This window comes from Acomys russatus, chromosome 4 (genome assembly GCF_903995435.1).
Source record: "Acomys russatus chromosome 4, mAcoRus1.1, whole genome shotgun sequence".
Classification (NCBI taxonomy): Eukaryota; Metazoa; Chordata; class Mammalia; order Rodentia; family Muridae; genus Acomys; species Acomys russatus.
The window spans coordinates 32,412,631-32,436,263 of NC_067140.1; the positions used below are offsets into that span (position 1 = coordinate 32,412,631).

Consider the following 23,633-nt stretch of genomic DNA (forward strand, 5'->3'; position numbering starts at 1 on the left):
GGGGGACACACCAGGCCAGACTGGTTTCTGAGCTGGCCTTTGTGTAGTCAGAGAAAAATCATACCTAGCTAGAGTCTTATTGGAAACACAGGACCCTTTTCTGCTCCCTCCAAAACAAAAACCTTGCTGGGATCTAATGCTCATCTGACTGCAGACTGAGCTGCGGGGTCCCAGCAGCCTCTGCTCAGGGACCCTGTCTGCTCATCTGGTCTGTGAGCGAGGAACGCCGCATGAGAAACTCGTGGACTATTTAGGGATCTCTGAAGTTCCCAGTACTAGCCTGTGCCCGTCGTTGTCTCCGTGGGCAGAAACTAAGAAATTGTGAGGCCAGTTGCTCCTCTCACTCAGATCTGAGGTCCTCCATTTGGACCCACTGGACTCTCGAGATGATATGCAAATTATGGGCACAAAGCATTTTTCTAGAGAAAGCGTCAGTGCCGGCATCAGTTTCCCAAAGGACTCAAAGGCTCTTTCCCCCTGCACCCCTCTTTGAGATAGGGTTTCTTTGGGTAGCCTTCGCTGTTCTGGACTTGCTTGGTAGACCAGGCTGGCCTCAACTCACAGAGATCCACCTGCCTCTGCCTGCGGAGAGCTGGGATTACAGACTTGCGCCACCAAGCCCCAGTTTCAAAGACTCTCAAACCCTGAAATGTTCTTCAGCATCCTGTGCTGCCCCTTCCCAGCAATCACTGTGGGAGGGGCAGACTGTCTTTGTTTCTGTCCAGGACTCCTTTGGGCTGTCCTCAGGGACAGATTTAAAACTACAAAAGAATTTCAGGCTCATTTTTTCCTAAGCGCATTTCATTTCTGCCCCCAGAATGACCCAGCTCTATCATCCTCCTTAGTCACCAGCTTTGGATCAAAATGACTGTTAGCTGTTTCCACAATCTCCTTCTCCTTAACAAGACACAGACGCGTCACCCTCAGGAGTGTATTCAGATGAATGTGACTGCGGGTGGGCGGGCGGCATTGCAGCAGGAGCTCTTCAGTCTTCCCTCAGCGTTTATCGGGGGAAGGGAAAGTCGAAGTATCATTTTGTGGGGTGACTACTTTGTATAGTCTGATGTTTCAGTAACTAAATAATTCTGAGTTAGAAACAGCTGACCTAGGGGACTCCCACAGGCCTAAAAGATGTATAAAGGCAGAGAACAGAGCGGGTATGGTGGCCAGGACTGTGCCATATAACACTCAAAGAGACACTCAGGGCTAAGCATGCAGCTCAATTGCGTCAGTGCTTGCCTAATGTGTGCAGAGACCCCACCCCCACCCCAGTGCCACCCAAACAGGGTGTGGTGTTACACATGTCTAATTCCAGCACTCAGGATGTAGCGTGGGCAGGATCCAAAGGTCAAGGCCAGCCTTGGCTATGTAGTGAGTTCAAGGCCAGCCTGAGTTACACAAGTTATATTGGGGTGGATAGTCAAGATACTCAGACACTTGTCTGGGTAAGACAGGAACTCCAGGTGCAGACCATGAAGTGTTACAATTGAGGACATGCAGGGCACTGCTCACTGAGCGATGCCCCTAAAGTTCATCTGAGTGGCACCAAGTTCACTCCCAGTTTTAGCAGCTTGTTATTTATTATGCTCCCCCCCCCCTGTGTGTGTATGTCTTACCCACCTCCGTCTTTCTGTGCGTATAGAGGTAGACATCAGTTGTCTTCCTCAATCATTCTCTGCTTTATTCTTTGAGACAGGGTCTCTTACTGAGCCGGGCTCATCAATACTGCCATACTCACTGGCCATTGAGCCCCAGAGATCCTCCAGTCTCTAACCCCCCCACCCCAGTGCTGCGATTACAGGCATGCCACTGTACCCAACTCCTTAGGTGGGTTCTGGGAATGGAACTCAGGTCCTCCTGTTAGCACAGCCAGCCCTTTACCGCCTGACTCACTGGCTCTGAGCCTGGGTATTCTCCTCTTGTCAGATGTGCGACTTTCAGGTATTTTCGACCATTCTTTGGAGGTTCTTTTGACTGTTGATAGCATTGTAAACATAAAAGTTTTAAAAGAGAATGCAGCTCATTTTTTTTTTCTGCACAACACCTCAGTTATTCTCAATACTGTCTTTTGTATTCCATCTATGACATCCCTTAGCCCACAGCCTTGGTCTAGGCCCTTTGCCCCCGAATCTCCAAGCCCAGTCTTCTTCCATTCATCAGCCGTTCAGCTACAGGTCAATTGTTTGTTCGACAACATATTAGGAAACTCACCAGGAACCATTAGGAGAGCTCCTCTCCACACACTGATATCTGTGGGCAGGAAGTTTCCATCTTATGAGTGAATACAGTTGATGGGTAGAGGTGGGTCATCATGAAGGTGGTTTGAAAATACTTCCACCGCTCCCCACGGCCATTGGCCATTGAGTTACTATACAGCAGTGGTTCTCAACCTGTGGGTCACAACCCCTTTGGGGATTGACTGGCCCTTTCACAGGGGTCGTATATCAGATGTTTACATTACAGTTCATAATAGGAGCAAAAGTACAGTTATGAAGTAACAACAAAAATACTTTTATGGTTGGTGGGGGGGGGGTCACCACAACATGAAGAACTGTATTTAAGAGTCACAGCATCAGGAAGATTGAGAACCAGTGCTGTACACATGTGCAGGTTTGGTCCACAGGGAGGAGCTGTGGGGACATGAGGGAGGGTAGTAACAGAGAGCCTCAAACTCTGCGGGTGGGAAGTTGTTCTTCATGCCCTGTATGGTTGTTATGGGGCTCCATTTTGTTTTGAGATGGAGTTTTCGTTGTGTGATCCAGGCTGACATAGAACTCATGTCAATCCTCCTGCCTTAGCTAGTCTCCACTTTCTCTTCTAATAGATTTAGTGTATTCAGTTTTATGTTAAGGTCTTTGATCCATTTGCACTTAGTTTTGTTCAGGGTGATAAATATGTATCTTTCTGCATTTTTCTATATGTAGACATCCAGTTAGGCCAGAACCATTTGTTGAAGATACTACATTTTTTCCATTATATGGTTTTGGTTCTGTTGTCAAAAAATCAAGAGTCTGTAGGTGTATGGGTTTATTTCTAGGTCTTTTGATTCAGTTCTATTGGGCAACCAGTCTATTTCTATGCCAGTACCATGTGGTTTTTATTACTATTGCTCTGTAGTATAGCTTGAAGTCAGGGATGGATATACCTCCAGAAATTCTTTTATTGTATAGGATTGTTTTAGCTATTCTGTTTTTTTTTCTTTATGAAGTATAGAATTGTTCTTTCAAGGTCTGTAAAGAATTGTGTTAGTGTTTTGATGAAAATTGCATTAAAACTGTAGATTGCTTTTGGTAAGATCATATGGATCCATGAACATGGGAGATCTTTCCATCTTCTGATATCTTCTGAAATTCCTCATTTCTATTTGGGTTATTTGTGTTTCATCTGAGATGGAAGGTGATAGAGTCTAACTAAGGGGGGTGGGGGTGGGGCGGGCGGGAGAGGCCTCAAGTATTTTGTTATAGTCACGACTCAAATTTGACTAACATATGTTTCTGTGGTAATTCATCTCCCCCCAACTCCTTCCTCTTCGGCAATATTCCATCATGAAAGCTGAGTCATGAAGTCATTGTCACGGGGAATGTGGTACGTACTTCCCAGAACAAAGCTCACTAAAAAGAGACTGGAGACATGCTGTAAGAAGGGTTCTTTGTACACAGGAAAAGGAAATAGCAGCTCAAGGATGAAGAGGAGGCCTGGACCAGGCAGTGATGATAAGGTCCTCTGTAGTCCACTACCAACCACCCTCTGAGTTGGAATGTCTGGCTTTTTTTTCCACCACAGACCATCTAGGAGAGGGATGACCAGGCTCCTCAAGAGATGTGGTGCTTAGGGAGCATTAGGGATGCAAGATCGCTCAGAAGAGAGCCAACAGGACAGAGCCCCAGGCAGTGACAGATTATTCCACAGGCCTGGAGTGGGGAGCAGCTTGCAGTGTTTGAGAGGCAGAAAGCATTCCCATGCAGAGATGACTCAGTGGTGAAGAGGGTGATGAAGGCCAGGGGCTTCTCAATGATCCAGGACCCTTTTCACCTGGGTGTGCTGGCCTCACAACCATCATTGTGCCTCGGTTGTTCCCTGTTGCTTGCTGAGAACTGCCTTTTGCTCAGCTTTTCCTTGGCCAGGATGCTGGCTTCCTTCTTCCACTGCTGAAGTCTCTTTCTGTCAGTTCTTGGGTTTATTATTTTATTGTTTTGGAGGGATCGAACCCAGAGCATCACACATATTAGGCAAGTGCTCTACTACCATTAAGCCACACCCCTAATCTTTGCTTGTGTGTTATATGTACGTGTGTGTGTGTGTGTGTGTGTGTGTGTGTGTGTGTCCCCACTGGGACCAGAGAAAGACACCAGCTGCCCAAATCCCAAGTGACCCTCTTGTCTCCTCCATAGTGCTGTGATTACAGAGTATGTTTAGCCATGCTAGGCTTTTTACATGGGTGCTGGAGATTTGAACTCAGATTGTCATACTTGCACAGCAGTGCTCTTATCCTCTAAGCCATCTCCCTGTCCCACTTCCTGTGTTTAAAGACCCATTTCCATCATTCTCCAAGAAGGTTCTCTGACCGTCTCAGGTTCTCCCTCCCTCTCTCTCTCTCTCTCTCTCTCTCTCTCTCTCTCTCTCTCTCTCTCTCGTGTCTGTTTCTCTGTATGTATTCACCAGTGTGCATGTGTTTGTGGAGGCTTGAGGTCAGCCTCAGGTCTTGCTCCTCAGGCGCTGTCCACTTTGTTTATTGGCACAGGCTTTCTTACTGGCCTGGAGCTCACAAAGCACTTCTGTTTCCAACTGTACAGTGCTGGGATCAGAAGTGCAGCCACCATGCCCAGATTCTTTTTTCCCTACATGGGTTCTGGCTGTGGAACTCAGGCCCTCACACTTGCCCAGCAAGGATTCTCCCCACTGAGCCACACCCACAGCCCCCTCCATAGTTCTTACCTGACTTACCTCTCCTGGGCAGGGACCTAGACTTACTTAGTTCTGTGTTCCTAGGGTTTGCCTGGTGCTTGCTTCTGCATCAGTGGCCCCTGAGCTTTTGCTTTGTTCATTCCTCTTGAGGCTTGGGTCCATATCATCTATTACTTGCCCACCAGCTCGGCCCATATACGTGGCCCAGAAGCCAGTGGTGTGGGGCCAGAACCAACTTCTTCAGGGACAACTGTTTACCTGTCTTCCTACTTCTGTGTGGGTCTGCCAAGCAAAGTCAGATTGGTAGTTCAAGATAGCAACTGTGGTTTTTTACACTACTGGAACAGGCAAACGCTATAGTGAGGGCTCTTCTCCCCTGCAGAGCCCATGGAGACAGAGACTTTATCAAAACTCACAATAGTAAACCCACTTAGAGCTCTTCATTCTGTGGTGCCTGAGAGTGTGCATCTTTAACAGGAGCCCAGAATGCTGTTGGCCTGAGAACCATCAGTTAAGATGGAGTAACCCATACACACATACTCAAGATCATGTCCAAATCCAACCCCTCTTCCTATATTTCTGTATCAGCCACTCACTCTTCCTAAGCCAGAAACCGCGATCCTCTTGAAGCATCATCTCAGCCTCAAGCACTGTTGCTGAGGATCGTGGGTCCTGCTCCTGTCCATCAGCCCTCAGCACAGGGCGGTACTTCCTTCCCACGTCCTCTCCTTATCAGCACTTCCGCACCAGTCTCCCGGGTCCATTCTGACCCCACCAGTCCGTTCTCTAACAGACCTGCATTAGCGCAATCATATTATCCAGAGGATGGACGATGGCCGTGGCTCCTTTGCACTGTCTGCCAGAGGGCTTTGTCTGGAGCTCGTGCCCCTCCCTCCTTCCCTGTCAGCACTGGGCTCAATTAGCCTCCCCTCCCACCAGAACTGCGCCTGTCCTCCCACCTCAGGCTGTGCTGGAGTCTCACAGTCTCAGGGCTCCTCCCGCTTTTCCTTGCTATCTCCCAGGGCTCTCACCCCAGTCTTCTGGCCTCTCTCTCTCTGCCTGCCCATTCCACTGCACTCTCACCCAGGAAGAACTGAGTTTGTCTGTTTAGTTAAAGAAAGAGCGAGTGAGTGCCAGAGTGCTAGGGCATGTGCCACTGTGTGAAGGTAAGAGGAAAACCTGCAGGAGTCAGTTCTCTCCTTCCACTGTGGGTTCTGGGGACCAGCAATGCAAGTACTTTTACCCCCTGAGCCATCTTACCAGTGATGATGGTGTCATTTTCATCATTGTCATCGTCATCGTTGTCATCGTCATCGTCGTCGTCGTCATCATCATCATCATCATCATCACGGACAGGGCATCTTATGTTCCAAGCTGGTGTAAAGCTCACTATATAGCTGAGGCTGGCCTTGATTCCTACATGCTGGGATTACAGGAATGTACCACCTTACCTGGTTTGTGCTGTACTGAAAACAGAGTGCTATGCTTCATGCATGTTAGATAAGCAGTTTACCTGCTGACCTACATCTAGGACCTGACTCCTCTCCTTAAAACACACACACACACACACACACACACACCTGCCCCCTCCCCCCCAAAAACACCCCAAAACAACTCTTCTCAAACTCTGAAGTTACTCCCATGTCTGGCATGCATAAGACTTTGAGGTGGGCTTAGGCTGTTCCAGGAGAAGACTAAGAACTCATGCAAGCCCTTTATGATGCAAGGTGGACGTAAAATTAAACTGACACCTAATGTCCTATCATTCTACACACAGCTCAGTGTAGCCCTCAGCCTCATCAGAGAAGCTTCTGCTTGTATTAGATGATGTTCAATACGGAGACACAGAACTGGCAAAGATACAGAGTAAGAGACTAAAGAATGGACACAGATCCTGCACCTCCCACCCCAAGACTCAGAGATTGTTGTGGAAGAGTGGGAAGAAAGAGTGTAAGAGCCAGAGGCTATGGGTGACAACAAGGAGACAGTGTCTTCTGGTCACCACTGGGCAGCTGCACATAGGGACTCACAGTGGTCATGGCAGCAGTCAGAAGACCTGTACAAGGCCAAGCCAGATGAAATCCCAGCATGGAGAGGGGTGGTAGGCATGATATCCCACCCTTATCTGTGGACCCATTTGTTAGCTGCTGGGGAGGAAGAGTCATTTCTCAAATGTCCTCCATGTATGAAAACTCCCAAAGAAGAAACGATGATGATGATGACGACGACGATGATGGTGGTGGTGGTGATGCTGGGCTAGAAGGACACAGAGATGGCTCAGTGGTTAAGAGTATTTGCTGCTCTTGCAGAGACCCATATGGGGGTCTCACATCTGTAATTCCAGTTCTAGAGGATATGATATCTTCTGCCTCCATGGGCACCAAGCACAGATATGGTTCCCAGACATACATGCAGGTAAACCCAACCTCACCCCAACAGAGATAGGATGAACTATCAGTCCAGTGGTCTCCAAAGCTGAACCCCATGAGGGGGCACGTTTTGAGAGAAAGATACCCATCTCAGTGATCTCACTCAAAGGTGTTATGGCAAAGGGCTGCTTTTGGCCACTGGTTACTTGTGCTGATGTGCTTTGGTAGTGCCTCCCCTGGGGCTTGGGGTAGGGTCTTTATCCTTGGACATGTGGCAGGCATATTTGGCTGGTGAGTAGACATGAAAGGTGGGCACACTACTCTCATCACAGCCTCCCCATGTTCCCTTAGCCAGAAGAAGCAGAATCTGCTCCATTTCTCAGTCAGAGCTTTCTGGAATTCCTAAGTTTTTTCTCAGGCTAGAGAGAGGAGCAGCGGTCATTTCCCAATGAGTTGAGAGAGGCTGGCATCAGGGGCTCCGCCCTGGCCTTTTAAGTGGGCATCTGCCAGCATGGCTCTGCTGGTGTTGGATGGTGTGCTTTTGGAGATAGGGTGAAGGTGTGCTAGCCTGTGGGACTTTGATATAGATATCATGTCTTACATGGCATCCACTGTAAGTCCTTGCAATGTGTCCAGTACAGAGAAGAGAATTGGAGGTGCAATTTAATGAATTTATGTGCAAATGTCAACAGGCAGACGTGGCAAGCTGGACAGCACTGTCCTCTCCTTTCGAACTGATTCCTCCTGTGCAGCCAGCAGCTGTGAACACTTCAGTGCCTAAGCCTGCCTAAGGCCCCCTGACTGTGAACACCACTGTGCCTAAATGTACAGTCGCCAAGGACTGAGAGCTTGGCTCTCAGATCCCCAGCACTGTGCCCAGCTGGCCCTGCAGGATTTGGAGAATGAGTAGAGACGCATTAATCCCTTAGCCTACTCCACTGGCTTGCTCCATGGAAGGCACTGTGTGTACCTGGCTGTAGTGGGGATGGCTGCTGAGACAAACTCTAGACTCAAGATTCCAAGGTCTCGGAGAGAATTTAGCTAACAAGACCAGCTCTTCTCAAGCCATTTTTATGAGACTAGCATGTACTAAGTGTCTCACTGGAACTTAATTTCAACAGGGTTTTGGGTTGATGATACATAATTTCACAGGTCACCTTGACAAGGGCTGTCTTAGTTTTGTTTCCTGCTCCTGTGATAAACACTCTACCAAACAAAGTAGCTTAAAGGGGAATTTCTTTTGTTCACAATTCCAAGTTACAGGATATCATTATGGGGAAGACAAGGCGGCAGGGATGTCAAGCATCTCAGCACATCACATCCACAGACAAGAGCAGAGAGCAATGCATGCATGCTAGGGCATGTCTCACTCTCTCTTTATTTATGCAGCCCAGAGCCCAGACCATGAAACGGTGCTGCCCATGTTTATGGTGGGTCATCTTACCTAAATAAATCAAATTAAGAAAATCCCTCACAGTTGTGCCAGCTGGTCAACCTAATGTAGACAATTCTTCATTGAGACTGTCTTCTCAGGAGATTTTTAGATTGTGTCCAGTTGACAGTTAAAACTAACCATCATAAGAACCAAGGCTGTTCAGATTCGTGACATACATTTTCTGTGTGTTTCTGAGCATGTTGCATATGAATCAAATAACAATAAAACAGTGGCCTCTCCAATGAAGTGTGCCCCACCTAATCTGTAGATGGCCTAAGCAGACAGACAGTAAAGGAAGGTAGAATCTTCTTTGTCCCACTGAGCTGAAATGGCAGTCTATCTGCCCTCATTGCTCCTTATTCTTGGCTTTCAGGCTTGCACTTGAGTCACCCTATTGGGACTCTATGGCACATAGCTCTTTCCAGCTTGCAGAGAATAGATTATGGGACTTGTAAATGCCCACAATAACATGTACTAATTCCTTATCCTAAATTATATATATGCCCTAGAAGGATCACAGACAAAGAAAAAGGTGAGGTGAGCCAAGTAATTACTTAGATGAGTATTTCAGGCAAAGGAAACAGTGAATGTAGGTGCCTGAGGCAGAGGCATGAGTGGGAGTTTTATTACTGTCAGGAGGTTAGTGTGTCTGGGGAGGAGTAAGAGGGAGAGTAATGGGTCAAGGGAAGCAAGCCAGTTTGGATATGTTTTTTTCTTTTCTTTTTTTGGGTTTTCTATCTTATAAAATATATATTCAACAAAAAGTACTCATGTCTAATGGACAAGAAACAGACCAATTTGAAACGTAAGGATGCTGAAACTATTCAAGTGGCTAAAAGATCTTGTCCCCCTAAATGGACGCAGTACAGAGAACTAGCTGCGAATAAATGACATGAAATGAAAATCAGGTTAAAATGGTAGACTTGATACAGCTGAAGAGAGAGTCAGTAAGTTGGAAAACAGAATGGAAGACATTCATCAAGTTGAAAACTGTAAACCCTTCCTCAGGAGTTTCTACTGAGGCTTTTTTGGAGAATGTCCCACCTCCCAAGTTAGAGTCACTGTGTTAAACAGACATGCTTCTGAATCAGGATTAGCAGGAAGGCAAAGGTTATTTATTTTTAGAACTCAGGAAAAGCCTAATAGCAGAATGAAGGCCTGTGCTAATAAGAACTGACACTTACTGATAGCTTAATGTGTGGCTATCTTTATTTCAAGGGCTTACCTGGGTCAAGAGCTGTGCATAGTCAGAAGTGTCCAGCAGCCTCTGTTGCTCTGGTTGACTCAGCCTCCCCTATCCTTTCTAGCAGTTTTTCCCTGTCTCTCTTCTCCTTGGTGTCATCATAGTTTTCTGCAGCATTTATTGTTTGGTCTGTTCGAGACAAGTTCAATAGTTTTGAACAACTAGTTTGTTTTGGCCATGTCTGGCACCTGGAAGGAGAAAAGAGGATGTGCTCATTTCAGTGCAGTGTGACAGTGTCATCACATGATGGCATGGCATCCAGTGTAGAGCAGAATTCACTGGGCACAAAGGAGAAGATGGTGAGGAGCTGGAAACCTGGGTAGTGAAAAAAAAAAAATGGCTAGCCTCAAAGGAGGATGTATGAGACTATCACCATAGTGCAACCATAGAGACAGAGAGAAGGCCAGTAGTGGCCAAGGGTTAAAGGCAGAAATGGTTTGGCTACAAAGAGCATCAATGGGAGTCTTTTGTGGGTGGTATAAAATTTAATGTTACTAATTTGTGGTGTGAGGGATAAAACCCGGGGTCTCATACATGTGAGGCAAGCACTCTGCCACTGAACCATAATTCCCTACCCCCCACCGCCAAGCTCACAATGGAAGTTTTATATTTTGACTGCTATGCTGGCTACAGGACTCCACACCCCATGGAAACTCATAGAGTTAGTTATAAATCAGGCCAAATTTATTGTAATCTTCAAAAGCAACAAGCAGTTCTTGAAAGGTCCTGGAGAACTGTCAAACTGTAGTGAGGTGGAGAGACAGGACCTCACTTAGACACATACCGGAGGTTCTTTCTGAGCGGAGCCTTACTATATCCAGTTACACATGAGCTTGCTGGTCTCCAAATACCTCTGATCAAATATGTAACTCGCTGGACTCTGCCTGCAGTGAGCAGTTCTAGGGGTGGCCTGAAGATGATCTGGAAAACTCTAGAATGCTGCCTCTATGGGTGGGGCCCCATAGAGTCCCCTTGCCTGGTCTTGCGGGATGCTTCCTGGGTGGATGCGAGGCTCAGTGCTCATCTGAGGAGATGGGAAGCCATGGCTCTGGCTTTGATGATGGTTTCTCCAGGAAGCCAGTCACACAGTGAGCTCTGTTGCTGCTGAGGCTTTCTGGTCAAATGTTTCAACCTCTAAGTTCGTCCATTAGTGGCAGATGGTGTCATTCCTCACCTTGCTGCTGTGTGATGACCCAGAAATTAGGCAACCAGAGGCAGAGTCACCAGAGAGTCCAAATTAGCCCATATCTGAAGAAAAACTACACCACCGAGCGATTTTGCTCATAAACAATTTTTATTTTTGTTCTCAGGATGTGCCCTTAAGTATTCCAAAATGTTGGAGTTTCTGATTCTCCAGGGCCCAAAGGTAAGTGCACTGAGTGGGACCCCCAGCCCTGGCTCCTGGCTTTCCTCCGAGGAGCTGGGGTGCCAGCCTCAGAGGGAGGGCTGACAGTCACGCTTAGTCCAAGACGGGGAACACAGCGAACAAAGAATTAGTAACACAGACTCGGTCTGTAGAGGGCTTCAAATACACATATTCTATATATATAAACCTGTTATATAGGATTTCAACGTATTGGTTTCCTTGTGATCTGCAATTAAAATACAAATGACAAAGATGTTGCACACAGCTGACTCCCCTGCTCGGCCCCCCTCCCACCCCAACATAAATAACTTACACAGGTCAGGTGACCCTAAGAGTTGCTGCTGTAAATATTTTGTTTGTAAAACTGTTTCCCCTTCCTCCCCTGCAAACTACCTCTGGGAGCTTGTAACATAGCAGCATGGAATGGACGAGACTGGGGCAGGAAGGAGAGCTGGTGGGGGACACGGAGGATCCAGGCTTCTCACTGACTGGCCCCAGGTGGCATTGCGATTCCAGGGACAACAGAGGCTACACAGGAAGCAGAGAATGGGCAGTGTGGCCCTGGCCTCCCCAGGGAAGAGGTCAGACCACAGAGGAGCCTTGAAGGCATGGAGGTTTTGAAGACAGAGTGGAGCTCTGAGTTTTTCCCGGCTCAGTATTTACAGTGTCTGGGAAACTGTGTTTCTAAAGATGCCTCTTCTGAGGGTGGCTGGGGAGGAGGAACATAAAAACCAGGTAGACCCAGCCCCGCACAGCCAAGTCCTGCTATGTCTTACTTGGCAATTCACACACATCATTCACGTGGGTACCGATATGATGGGGTTCTGCTCTGACTGTGGCTGGGAGAGCTGAGGGAAGGCAAGGGGTGGTCTAGGGGGAACGCCGGCCCTTCTTCAGCATTAGGTGGCACTGGATAGTCTGGATTCGGTTCTTGGCAGGCACGAACTCTGGTTGCAGTTTCAGCGTTGACTCGTACCAAACCAGGGCCTTCTCAAATTCTTCCTGTGCGGGGATGAAAACAGTCTTCAGTTTTAAGAAACAGAGGAGGGCTGGGCGTAGGGATGTATGCTTTTAGTCCCAGCACTCGCAAGGCAGATCTACAAAACTAGTCCAGGACAGCCAAGCTAAACAGAAAAACCCTGTCTTGAAAAAGAAAAAGAAAAAGAAAAAAAAAAAAAAAAAAAAAAAAAAGAAAGAAAGAAAGAAAGAAAGAAACAGAGGAGGCTACACATTCAGCAATGCCAGCCTGGCCAGAGCCCACACCTCAAAAGTCAGAGATGACACACATACAGCTTACAGCCCAGGGCTGCTCATTCTATTACCTGTTAGGAGAGCAGCTTGGGACCTGTACACCGTACACCACCCCCGCCCCAATGGCAGCAGATGGCCTGGTTCACATGTTATATATGGTTATGAAGGTTTGACAGGGACCTCTGGGGTTTCAAATTCTGGAATCAATGCAGAGCTCAGTGGTAAGCCAAAACCATTTGCTTATCAAGGGCTAGGACTCTGGGTTCAATCCCCAATACCACTCACATGAGAGTGCAAGTGCACACGCACACACACATTTACATACATGCAATCAGACTGTATTTCTGACTAGAAGGGAAGCTGGAGGGTGAGGTTATTGTTCTCCCTCATGAACAGTAGCTATGAAGCCGCTGAACTTCATCACCCAGTGTCTGCTGGGAGGCTAGTCTGCTCCTGCGCACGAACGAGGAAGAGCAGCTTTGTCCTGAGGGGCTGAGTCTAGAGGCAAAGATAGACACCTGAGCCAGGTCTGGTGTTTTAGACCAGTGTGTTAACACACTCTGCTAAACCCCTCATGGCGAAGAACTGTGGAGTTGTGGATGCTGGGATGACACCATGTGCTACTGGAGGAAGTGCAACCTGCGAGGCCGAAGAGATAGATGTGCAATTAGCAGCACTGCTTCTCTTCCAAAGGACCTGGGTTCATTTCTTAGCACCGACTTGGTAGACCACAACTATCTATAACTCTGGTTCCCCGGTATCTGAAGCTCTTTCATCTTCAACTGCACTAGGCAACCATATGATGCACATACATACACACAGACCAAATAGTCAATACACATAAAATAATCTTACATTAAAGTTGCAAAAAACCTCAAACCCAAATAACAACAACAATACCACCACCACTACCCGCCCCCCGCTCACATCCCCCCAACAAAACCAATCTCTCAAACCCCCATGGGTAAACATTATGTTGGTGTAGCCACTAATTTTGGAGATAAAACTTCTGGGAAACTGGAGGACAGTGGCATATTTAAAAAACAAAAGCAAAACCAAAACAAAACAACGTTGAAGTCAAGATGTGCCTCTATCAGAACTGAGTCTGCTCGCTCCCCAGTCTCACCATTGCCACATAGACGTTGCCCAGAGTGAAATGGTTCACAGCAAAGTGTGGCGCGATCTCCACGGCCATGGTGGCCACTATGACGGCATCGTTCCAGAGTTTGGCATTATGTAGGATGTTGGCCAGGCTGATGAGGGGCACATCCTGGAGGAAGAGGAAGGGAGAGGCGAACTGAGCTGCATTCCTAATTCTGACAGACATGAATCATAGCTCCTGGGAGATGGCAGTCCTACACAGAAGCACACAGGGCCAGGCTGCTGTTTGCTAGTGGTCTCTTGAGTAGTGAGCAAAAACCAGAAGAAAAACCAACAAAACCCCTTCCATTGGAAAAGCCTTGCGATGGAAAGCGCACGCGTGCATTTGTGTGTGTGTGTGTGTGTGTGTGTGTGTGTGTGTGTGTGTGTGTGTGTGTGTGCAACTGGATTCAACCTAAGGCTTCATATGTGTTAGACAAAGTCTCTTTTACTGAGCTACCGCCCTGGCTTCTGAGCAAAGACTGGAGTGTCACCTGCAGCAGCTGGAAGATCTGTGCTCACAGGTCAGGTCTAGCCAGCCACCTGTTTCTGGTGACTAGAGGGACCCTTCCCCTACCTGTTGTGACAGTCTTCACGTCACATTCAAGAGCAGCAGGTGTGCAGATGCTCTGCGGCCTACACAGCTGAAATGCCTTCTTGTGTGCCTGGCCTGCTCTCTCAGCGTGATGCACAGGTCAGACTGAACATCTGGCAATGTTAACTCCCACAGATCTTTCCCCTTTAAACATGATATCTGAGACCGGCTGTCATACACTGTGCTGGGTTCTATGGGAGACACGGACAAACAATAAGAAGGGACCCACTTCCGTCCTACTCGGCAACCACAGAGGGCATGTTCTTAGATGAGAATAGTGTTCAATATCTTGCCCAAGCTCAGAACACCAGTACGAAGCAGAACTGTGCTTAGACCCCAGAGCTGCCCTTGGTGAAGTGGCTCCTGCCACCAGCCTGCGCACTTCCACAAGCAGATACAGCTGGTTCTGAACAATGTACAGCGCCCAGATTAATGCAGAACTCAGTATCTATTATAATACACTGGTCACTCTCAGCCACCGTAACATGGAACGATCCAAGGTTAGCAGGCTGTGGGTGGAGGAGGAAGACCAGGAATTTACTGATATATACAAAGGGGTAGGAAATGAAGCACGTGGGTAGGAGCTTCCCAACCCCACAGGGGAGGAGCTAACTCTAGAAAGACTGCCAAGCAGGTGGCCTGCTTGGATGAGGAGTGGCTCTCAGTACAGTAGGAGAGGTGTGAGGTGGGGACAGTCACAGGCCACCACCTCTCCCTCCCTGTCCTCGGTGTGCCACTTGCACACTGGCTGAGCATGAGGAAGCCTAACCAGAACAGCATCAGCCCCTGGGCAACGGAAGACCGCGCGGAAGCTCACCCACTTACCTTCATCTGGTGGGGAGCATAGTGGAGGGCCTGGCGCAGGCAGTCAATGGCCTTTTTCCCCTGCCCTTTCACTCTCCAGTAGAGGGCTGCCATGCTGGAAAGGACCCATGATGTCTGATTCTGCAAATCAATGACAGGCTAAGGCTGGTGTCTCCTCAACCACACACCCAATCATTACCACCATTAAGAGGCGCTGCACACACTTGTTCTCGAGGATCCTTACAACAATTCACAAGCCGGGTTCCACTAACATGCGGCTTTTCTATAGACGAGGATGCTTCAGTTCAGACAGGCTGTGTGCCTCATCCAAGGCCACTGAAGAAGTACACAGCAGAATGGCACTCATGCCCTTGCTTTGCTTTATTTAACTTTTTTGAACCAAGTAAACACACTTAAAAGAGAAAACTCTGTGCTTCAGAATGTTATACTTCAGTTTGAAGAAGTAGCAGAACACTTTGCTAATGTTCTACTACTGTCTTTATTTCTTGGACAATTCACACATTGGTCAATATAAATCTGAAAAATGCATCGTTGGATCTACTCTTTCAATAGTTTTTTTCTTATAATATTGTTATGCTCATAAAATTAAGTTTGTAATTCAAAATTTATATATAATACATTATATACATCTCCAAGGTTCTAGTTTTGTTTTCAAGGTTACTTAAAAAAAAAAAAAGATTTATTAAGCTGGGCATGGTGGCGCACTTGGGAGGCAGAGGCAGGCTGATCGCTGTGAATTCAAGGCCAGCCTGATCTGCAAAGTGAGTCCAGGACAGTCAAGGCTACACAGAGAAACCCTGTCTCGAAAAACCAAGAAAAAAAAAAAAAAAGAAAAAAAAGAAAAGAAAAAGATTTATTCATGTATTTTATGTGTATGAGTGCTTGGTCTTCATACACACCTGAAGGAAGCAGATCCTCTTGTAGATGGTGATGAGCCACCACATGGGTGCTGGGAATTGAACTCAGGACCTCTGAAAGAGCAGTCAAGTTGTTTTCACCACTAAGCCATCTCTCTAACCCTTCAAGTTTACTGTTGACCTAAGGAAGTAACTAGAAAATTGTTCCTTTTTCTCTTCACTCCAAAGTCTGTTTGCTGGGATTGAAGTATTTACTAAAACTTGGGTAGAATTCCCCTACCTAACTGGTGTTATATTTCTTGGTCAAAATATATTCTTTAACCTACTGCTCAATTTATTTGGGTGTATTAAGATGTTTTCATGTCTAGATAGATGTTTTAAGTTGATAATGACAAGATGTGATGGAGATTGATTTACATTCAGAATTTTAGGTGCACCAAGATAGGAAAGACGTTTTCATCAAGGCTGTCAAATACAAATAGCCAAAACACTAAGATTGTAACATTTATATAATTCTTGATTGTGTCACTGTTCTTCTTGCTATATGTTGTTTATTGTATGTATGTGTAATAATATAAATGCATATGTAAAAAATAAAAAAAAATAAGAAAAAGAACCCTCCCACTCCCCCCCAAAAAGAGAAGAAAAAAGACTTTTCAGATTTTCTTTTCTTTTCTTTTTTAAATATTTTATTTAACTTTAATTTATGTGCATTGGTGTCAGGGTGTCAGATCTTGGAGTTAAAAACAGTTGTGAGCTGCCATGTGGGTGCTAGGAATTGAACCTGGGTCCTTTGGAAGAGCAGGCAGTGCTCTTAACCACTGAGCCATCTCTCCAGCCTGACTTTTCAGATTTTCTTTTCCCTTTTTGTTCTTGAGTTAGATTAAGTAAATATTTTAAAGGAATTTATTTAAGTAATGTGCTTTCAAATTTATTCATATAAAGTTGTAAGTACACTTTTATTTATTTTACCTGTGTGCCTGTGTGTGTGTGTGCACGTGCGCACGCACAGTGGAAATGTGGCACAAATGTTTATGTAAGTATATGCATACATACTTGTGCACTGAGGCCAGAGGCCTTATTTTCAACCTTATTCTCTTGAGATGAATTCTCTCACAGAATCTGAAGTGAGGCTAGCAGGTAAGAAGCCTCAGTAATCCTGTCTCTGTCCCCATAGCACGTGGCTTGTAGACTGCAAGGCTACATCTGGCTTTTTATGTAGGTGCTGGGGATTTGAACCGGCGTCCTCACGCCTATGCCATAAACTCTTAGCCATTGAGCCTCCTCCCCAGCCCCAGTAGAATCATTAAAAAATAAACTTTTTAACCAACGTAGCTACAGTTTTATTTTCTCTTTCTACCTGGTATTAGTTATTTGTAATTTTTAAAAATTAATTTTGTTATGCATTTTTCTAATTGTTTAAAAAACTCAAGTTCTACAGTGCTGATTGTACTACTTTCTTTGTTTTCAATTTCATTGATTTCTGCACCTAATAACAGAATGTACGCAACAGATATAAACAAATTCACAATTATAGCTGGATGTTTAATATCCCTCTCAGTAATTCATGAAAATGGGCAAAAATTAGCAAACATAGAGAAAACATAAACAATGCTATCAATCAATGTATGTTAACATTTCTATATTATTCTATAAACAGCAGATGCTGTTTCTTTTTAGTGTGTGAAATATTTACCAAGGTTACCTTCTAGACCATAAAACAATCTAAGTAAGTTTAAAATGTTTGTTTTAAACAACAGAATAAACAACATATGCATAGAAGCTGGAAAATACCCAACTCTTTGGAAACTCTAAATGAGTCCTGAGTCAAAGACAAAACCAAAGGAAGCTGTAAATCACTTTAAACAGTTACATGAAAGTGTGATAAGTGGAATTTGCCATACATTTATAGAGAATATTTAGCTTTGGAAAAAAAAAGGACCAAACCCACACTACAAACTTCTGGTTTAATTTTAATTAAGTAGGAGAACTCATAAAAAACAGATGGTTGTGGTGCTTTGAAAGGAAAATAGCCCCCACAGGCCCAAAGAGAGTGGCACCATTAAGAGCTGTGGCCTTGCTGAGGGAAGTGTGTCACTGTGGCGCTTGGTTTGGAGGTCTCCTATGCTCAAGCTGAGCCACTGTGGGACACAGGCTCCTGCTGCCGCCCAAGGATCCAGCTGCAGAACTCTCAGCTCCTTCTCCAGCACCCTGTCTGCCTGAATGCTGCCATGTTTCCTGCCATGACAATAAAGGACTAAACCTCCAAACTGTAAGCCTGCCCCAATTAAATGTTTTTCTCATAAGAGCTGCTGTGGTCATGGTGTCTCTTTATAGTAATAAAACCCAAACTGAGACAAAGGCCATGGAAGCAGGGGGCTGAAGAGATTGCTCAGCAGTTAAAGGTTCTGGTTGCACAATGATGAGGACTGGAGTTTGGATCCCAGCACCTTTCCACATCTGTAACTTTAGCTCTGAGGCAGGTGGACATAGGAGGGTCAGGTGGACACAGGAGGGACAGGTGGACACAGGAGGGTCAGGTGGACACAGGGAGGCTATGTGGAGACAAGAGGGTCAGTTGGTGGACACAGGAGGGTCTGGTGGAGACATGGGTGTCAGGTGGAGACAGGAGGGCCAATGGAGCTTGTTCAGCTTCAGACTAGGCAAGAAAATGTGAGTGTCAGGCTCAGGGAGGGACCGAAGAGTATACCTGATGCCCTCTTTGGACTCTGTATGCATGCACAGAATTGTGCGCCTGTGCATATATGTGAAAACATATCCACACAAGTATTAATAAAGGATTAAAGGTGGGTAGACATCACTCCAGATCCTAGATATTTAAAAGGTGGTAAATCAATCAATCCACCCATTTATATGAAAATGATGAACACTTTCACAGACACAACTGCCAAAGACCACCAAAGAAGAGATCACTTGAATAGCCCCATGTCTATTAAAAACACTGAATTATAGTTTACTTCCTCTTAGAAAGAAAACTCCTGTCTTGCATGAACTGTAACAAACATCCAAGGAAGAAGTATTATCCAATTCTAGGAGAACTGTCAGGCATAGTGGCACTCGCCTTTACTTCCAGCACTCAGGAGGCAGAGGCAGGCGGATCGGATTGCTGTGAGTTTAAGGCCAGCCTGGTCTACAAAGTGAGTCCAGAGTACACAGCCAAGACTACATGAGAAACCCTATCTTGAAAAAACAAAAAAACCAAAACAAGAACAACAACCTTCTAGAACTGTATCAGAAAACTAAAGTGGGAGGACTACTACTCAACCCAATATACATGGTCATAACTATGCCGACTCCAAACACATAATAAAAGAAGTGCTGTGAGCCAAACGGAATCAAACTAGACTCCCTTCTCTCCCTCCTCCTCCTGGCTAAGATGGTGTCTTCCTATATATCTCAAGCTGGCTTCAAGCTCAGCCTCCAGAGTGTCCAGCCTTTCCTTCTTTAAACTGTTTGCCTCAGGTATTTTATCACAATGCCAAACAGTCTAACTCAACAGGACTTCAATTTTATCATTTCTTTGAAAATCTACAACCAGTACTCGTAGGCTACGCTCGCATTTGTAACTTTATCATCTTACTTCTTGGCAGACCTTTTGTCTTGGGATAATGCACTGGTGGTTATTACACAGAAGCTCCTCTCGGGGCAGAACTCATGGATGTGAACTTTTCTTAGCTTTTTATCTTTAAATGTCTTTATCCTTCCCTCACAGAAGGTCATACAATTCTAGGGGGTCTGTGTCCTTTCAAAATTGTCATCTGGCTCTGACGGTGCTATCAAACAGGCTGTCATTTCAGTCGCCATCTCTCTGTAGGTGATCTGTCCTTTCCCCATCTCCATGATGTCAGAAATCCTTTAATTTTTCTTCACCGATTTATCTTAAGCGCTAAAAAGTGGCACACGGTAACTAAGCCCTCCACAAATATCTGCTGAATGAGTAAATGAATGAATGGCTTCTTTGATATTTATTAAGCTGTTCTGTCTCAAGTCCAAAGCCTAAATCTCTAATCTGCACTGTGGTCCTACCGCTATAAGTCAGCAAATCGCCTTTCTCTGTTGTGAGCAGGCTTCCTGTTATGTTCCGCAAGCACCTGCCCTAGGGGACTGGTGGGGCAAGGGATGCCATTTGTTCTTCCTGTTCGAGTGTAATGCCACCCAGACTCATTCCGGCAACAGCACACAAAGCACTCAGCTGCCCCAGAACCAGCCTCACTGCACCTCATCAGCAGCCAGGCTGTTAGAAATAGGGGTTCAGCCCTGCAGAATGCCTCCTAAGGATCTGTAAGCTAGAGAGGCCTCAGGGTTTGTCTTCTCCCACCCCTAGGCTGGAAGGATGCCCTACTGCTGTTACCCACGGTTTACCTCAGTGTTCTGCCCCCCCTCCCCCTTTATCCTTCTCCAACAATGTAATCTGTTTTCTAAATTAAGTCTGCTCTTCTGAAACACCTAGTGTCTTCTCTGTCTTCCTGACAGTACCCTGGCTGAACAAACGCTTTTAAGGTTATCTTTGCCATTGTTGTTAGGCAGCTTTATTATACTGTGTCCAGGTGTGGATCTCTTTGTACTTATCTCGTTTGGGACACTTTACATTTCCTGTCTACTGACGGCCTTATCTCTTCGCCTCTTTATTTAATGCTCTTGCTTTTAAGTCCAGTGTTTTACCTGGCGGTGCAGTGTCAACAGTGTGATGGTGAGGAGCTAGCGGAGTGGATAGAGAAGGTGGTCAGAGCATCACCAGGCAGGCCTGCGGCTCGTCAAGAGGGCCAGCAGGTGTTCCAGTACCCAGGAACTCTCTGGGTAGAGAATCCACATAATTTCTTACACGAAGCTTCTAAGTTACTAATTAGGTTCATTGAACCCACTCACCATTGTGTGACTAAAATTCTCTCTCAATAATTACATTTTTAGCTTAAGATGTTCCACTGACAGCTGGTGCACACATGTGACGCCAGCACTGGAGAAGTGAAGGCAGGAGTTCTGGAATCTGCAGTCATATTTGGCTACACAATGAGTTTAAGGCCAGCCTGGGTTACACTAACCCTCTTTAAAAGTACACCTTCCCCCCAAAAGCCCCTTTCTGTCAATTAGGTTTTATTCAGTCCTTTCTGATTTCATTAGAATTTTCATTGTTCCTATTAAACTGTTTTTTTTGTTACTTTATCATGTTTAAATTTGCTTAAAATATATTATAATGGATGTTTAGAAAATACAAACATGGGTCAGCTAGATGGCTCAGCAGGTAAAGGTGCTTGTTGCCAAGTTTGACCACTTGAGTTTGGCTCCTGGAATCCACATGATAAAAGAAGAAAATCAACCAGCAAGTTGCCAACTGATCCCTGCACATGCACACAGATGAATGTAATAGGTAATTAAAATAGTTTAAAGTGTACACACAATAAGAAAGCAGCGCAATATCCGCATGTGTGCATCACTGGCATCTGTACTAGCCCACTCACTGTAGCTCATCTGCACCCCCCATTATATTAAACGGAAGCAAATGGCAGACTTTATAGAATCTCACCAATAAAAATTTCAGGGTATTGCTGAGGTAAAAACTCATATTAAAGCCCATGATAAATAGATCATGTAAAAGATATTGCAACTTATTCTTTAATACCATCAATTATTCAGTTGGTATATTTCCCCCAATTAGATTATGAAAGTTCTGCTTTGCTTCTACAGTGTGAATAATGATTTAAGTGAGGTCCAAACATTGCAATTGGCTGACACAGCGCTTATGCCTCATTTGATCTCTGGAGTCTGTCTAGTTTTTTCCTCTCCCATTATTTCTATGAAGAAGTGGGGCTCTGTAACAGGTAGCCATCCCTGCACTCATGCACGCTGCTCAATGATTCCATCTAACACACGTCCCTTTCCCAACACTGTCTGCCATTAGCTACTAGGGACCAGATGGGGCTCTAATTTGACTTCTTGGGGAAGAGTAGGGAAGGACTATTTTCATCACTATTGTGATGTGAACTGTCAACACTCCACACACTCTGTCCCTATCTGTCTGTGTGACCAGACACTCCCATTGACCCATGAGCATGCCAACACCCATAACACATTAGGGCTATCGTTCCTAGTGTTTTACTTGGCACAACTTATATAGTTTCCACATCAATTATTTGTTTATATCAAAGTACAGCTAATTTAGAGGGAAAGTACATGCGTGCAATTTTCCTAATTACTTACATTTTCATAAATAGGCTGTTCTCATGCACCCTATACAAAAATTATCATAGCAACTTTATTAGTTTAAATACCTCTGATAAGTTCCTTTCATTGTATTTACTAACCTGTGTTTAGCCAATGGGAGCTTATTTAAGTTGTCTCTGAGTTCCTGTGACCTGACCTAATTGTTGTCTTTGGGTGATTCCTTGTTAAACTTGGTGGGAGCTGCTTCTTGGGGCTGGAGTGGTCAGCAGCATGTACTGCACTTGCAGAGGACCCAGGTTCTGTTCCCAGCACCCATGGGGCAGCCCCCAGCCCCCAGAAATTCCAGCTTCACGGGGTCCTTTGTTCTCTGTGGCCTCTATGGATACCTGTATGCACATGGTACACACAGATTCACTCAGGAATCCACACATACACATAAATAAATAAATCCCTTTATTTTAGTTCATTTTATTTTTGTTTTTCAAGACAGGGTGCCTTGACTGTCCTAGACTCACTAAGTAGACCAGGCTGGCCTCGAACTCACAGTGATCTGCCTGCCTCTGCCTCCCAAATGCTGGAATTAAAGGCCTGTGCCACCACACCTGGCAAATCTTTTTAAAAACATGATCTCTACAAGGAATCATGGTTCTTTTCAGTGTAACTCGGAGCTCAGACACCACAGTTGAGACACTGAAGTGTGTCTCAGCTGTCTCAGCAGATGAAGTCAGGAATGTTTATTTTAAAATGATATAATGTATCAAACACCCTTAATTATAGTTCTGGTTCAGGAGGATAGGTGTTCACTCAGCAGCAAGGTTCAAACAAAACCTATGTTATTACCAAATGCAAGACCAGAAGAAGTAGAGGAAAACTTCTTCATAGAGTGAGAACTCAAAAGCACAGGTGACAAGGGGAAACCAGGTGACTGAGACTATGCCAAACCAAACAAAGGAGACAATCCACACTGTGAAAGAGACACACATCACCAGGTTGGGCCGTTGGCTGATCCAGACAGCATAGACTCATCCGTATGACTTTGCACCTGGGAAATGGGACACATGGAGAGAGAACTCTGTACCAGCTCACAAAGTCAAACAGGACCATGTGACAACCAAGCACATGCTGCAGTGTGAAGGCAGCAGCTTGGTGCAAATCTGGCGGCATAGAGGGGCCTCTGCAGACACATCTGAGCATCATGTATGGAACGCTCAGCTGAGTCTGGAGGATCTGATGATGCTTATTGATCTGAATTCAAAGAAGAGTCTAATTAATGTCATCTGCTGACAGTTGGTGATAATTAATGGCAATGCAAACTCAATAATTCCCCAAGGAGATAATTACAGATGGGCACTTGAAGAATACTAAAGGGTAATGACTATTTTAAAAGTTGAAGGCAAGAGAACACAGTGATCTTTGTTATGCTGCTCGTGGTCAACAGGAAGGAAGCACATGGCTGCTCTCACAGCC

General features: G+C 45.5%; 1 protein-coding gene across 1 annotated transcript in view; it reads right to left on the minus strand.

Annotated features, from left to right (window-relative positions):
* Window positions 1–11,772: 11,772 nt before the first annotated feature.
* Window positions 11,773–23,633, minus strand: part of Ttc17 (tetratricopeptide repeat domain 17) — a 104,810-nt gene continuing 92,949 nt past the window's right edge. Inside the window, exons 23-25 of the mRNA XM_051144204.1 lie at window positions 15,130–15,249; window positions 13,696–13,839; window positions 11,773–12,320 (exon numbers count right to left, since the gene is read on the minus strand). Coding sequence (XP_051000161.1) covers window positions 12,189–12,320; window positions 13,696–13,839; window positions 15,130–15,249 — 396 coding nt within the window. The 3' untranslated portion in view covers window positions 11,773–12,188. The remainder of the gene's footprint in view (window positions 12,321–13,695; window positions 13,840–15,129; window positions 15,250–23,633) is intronic.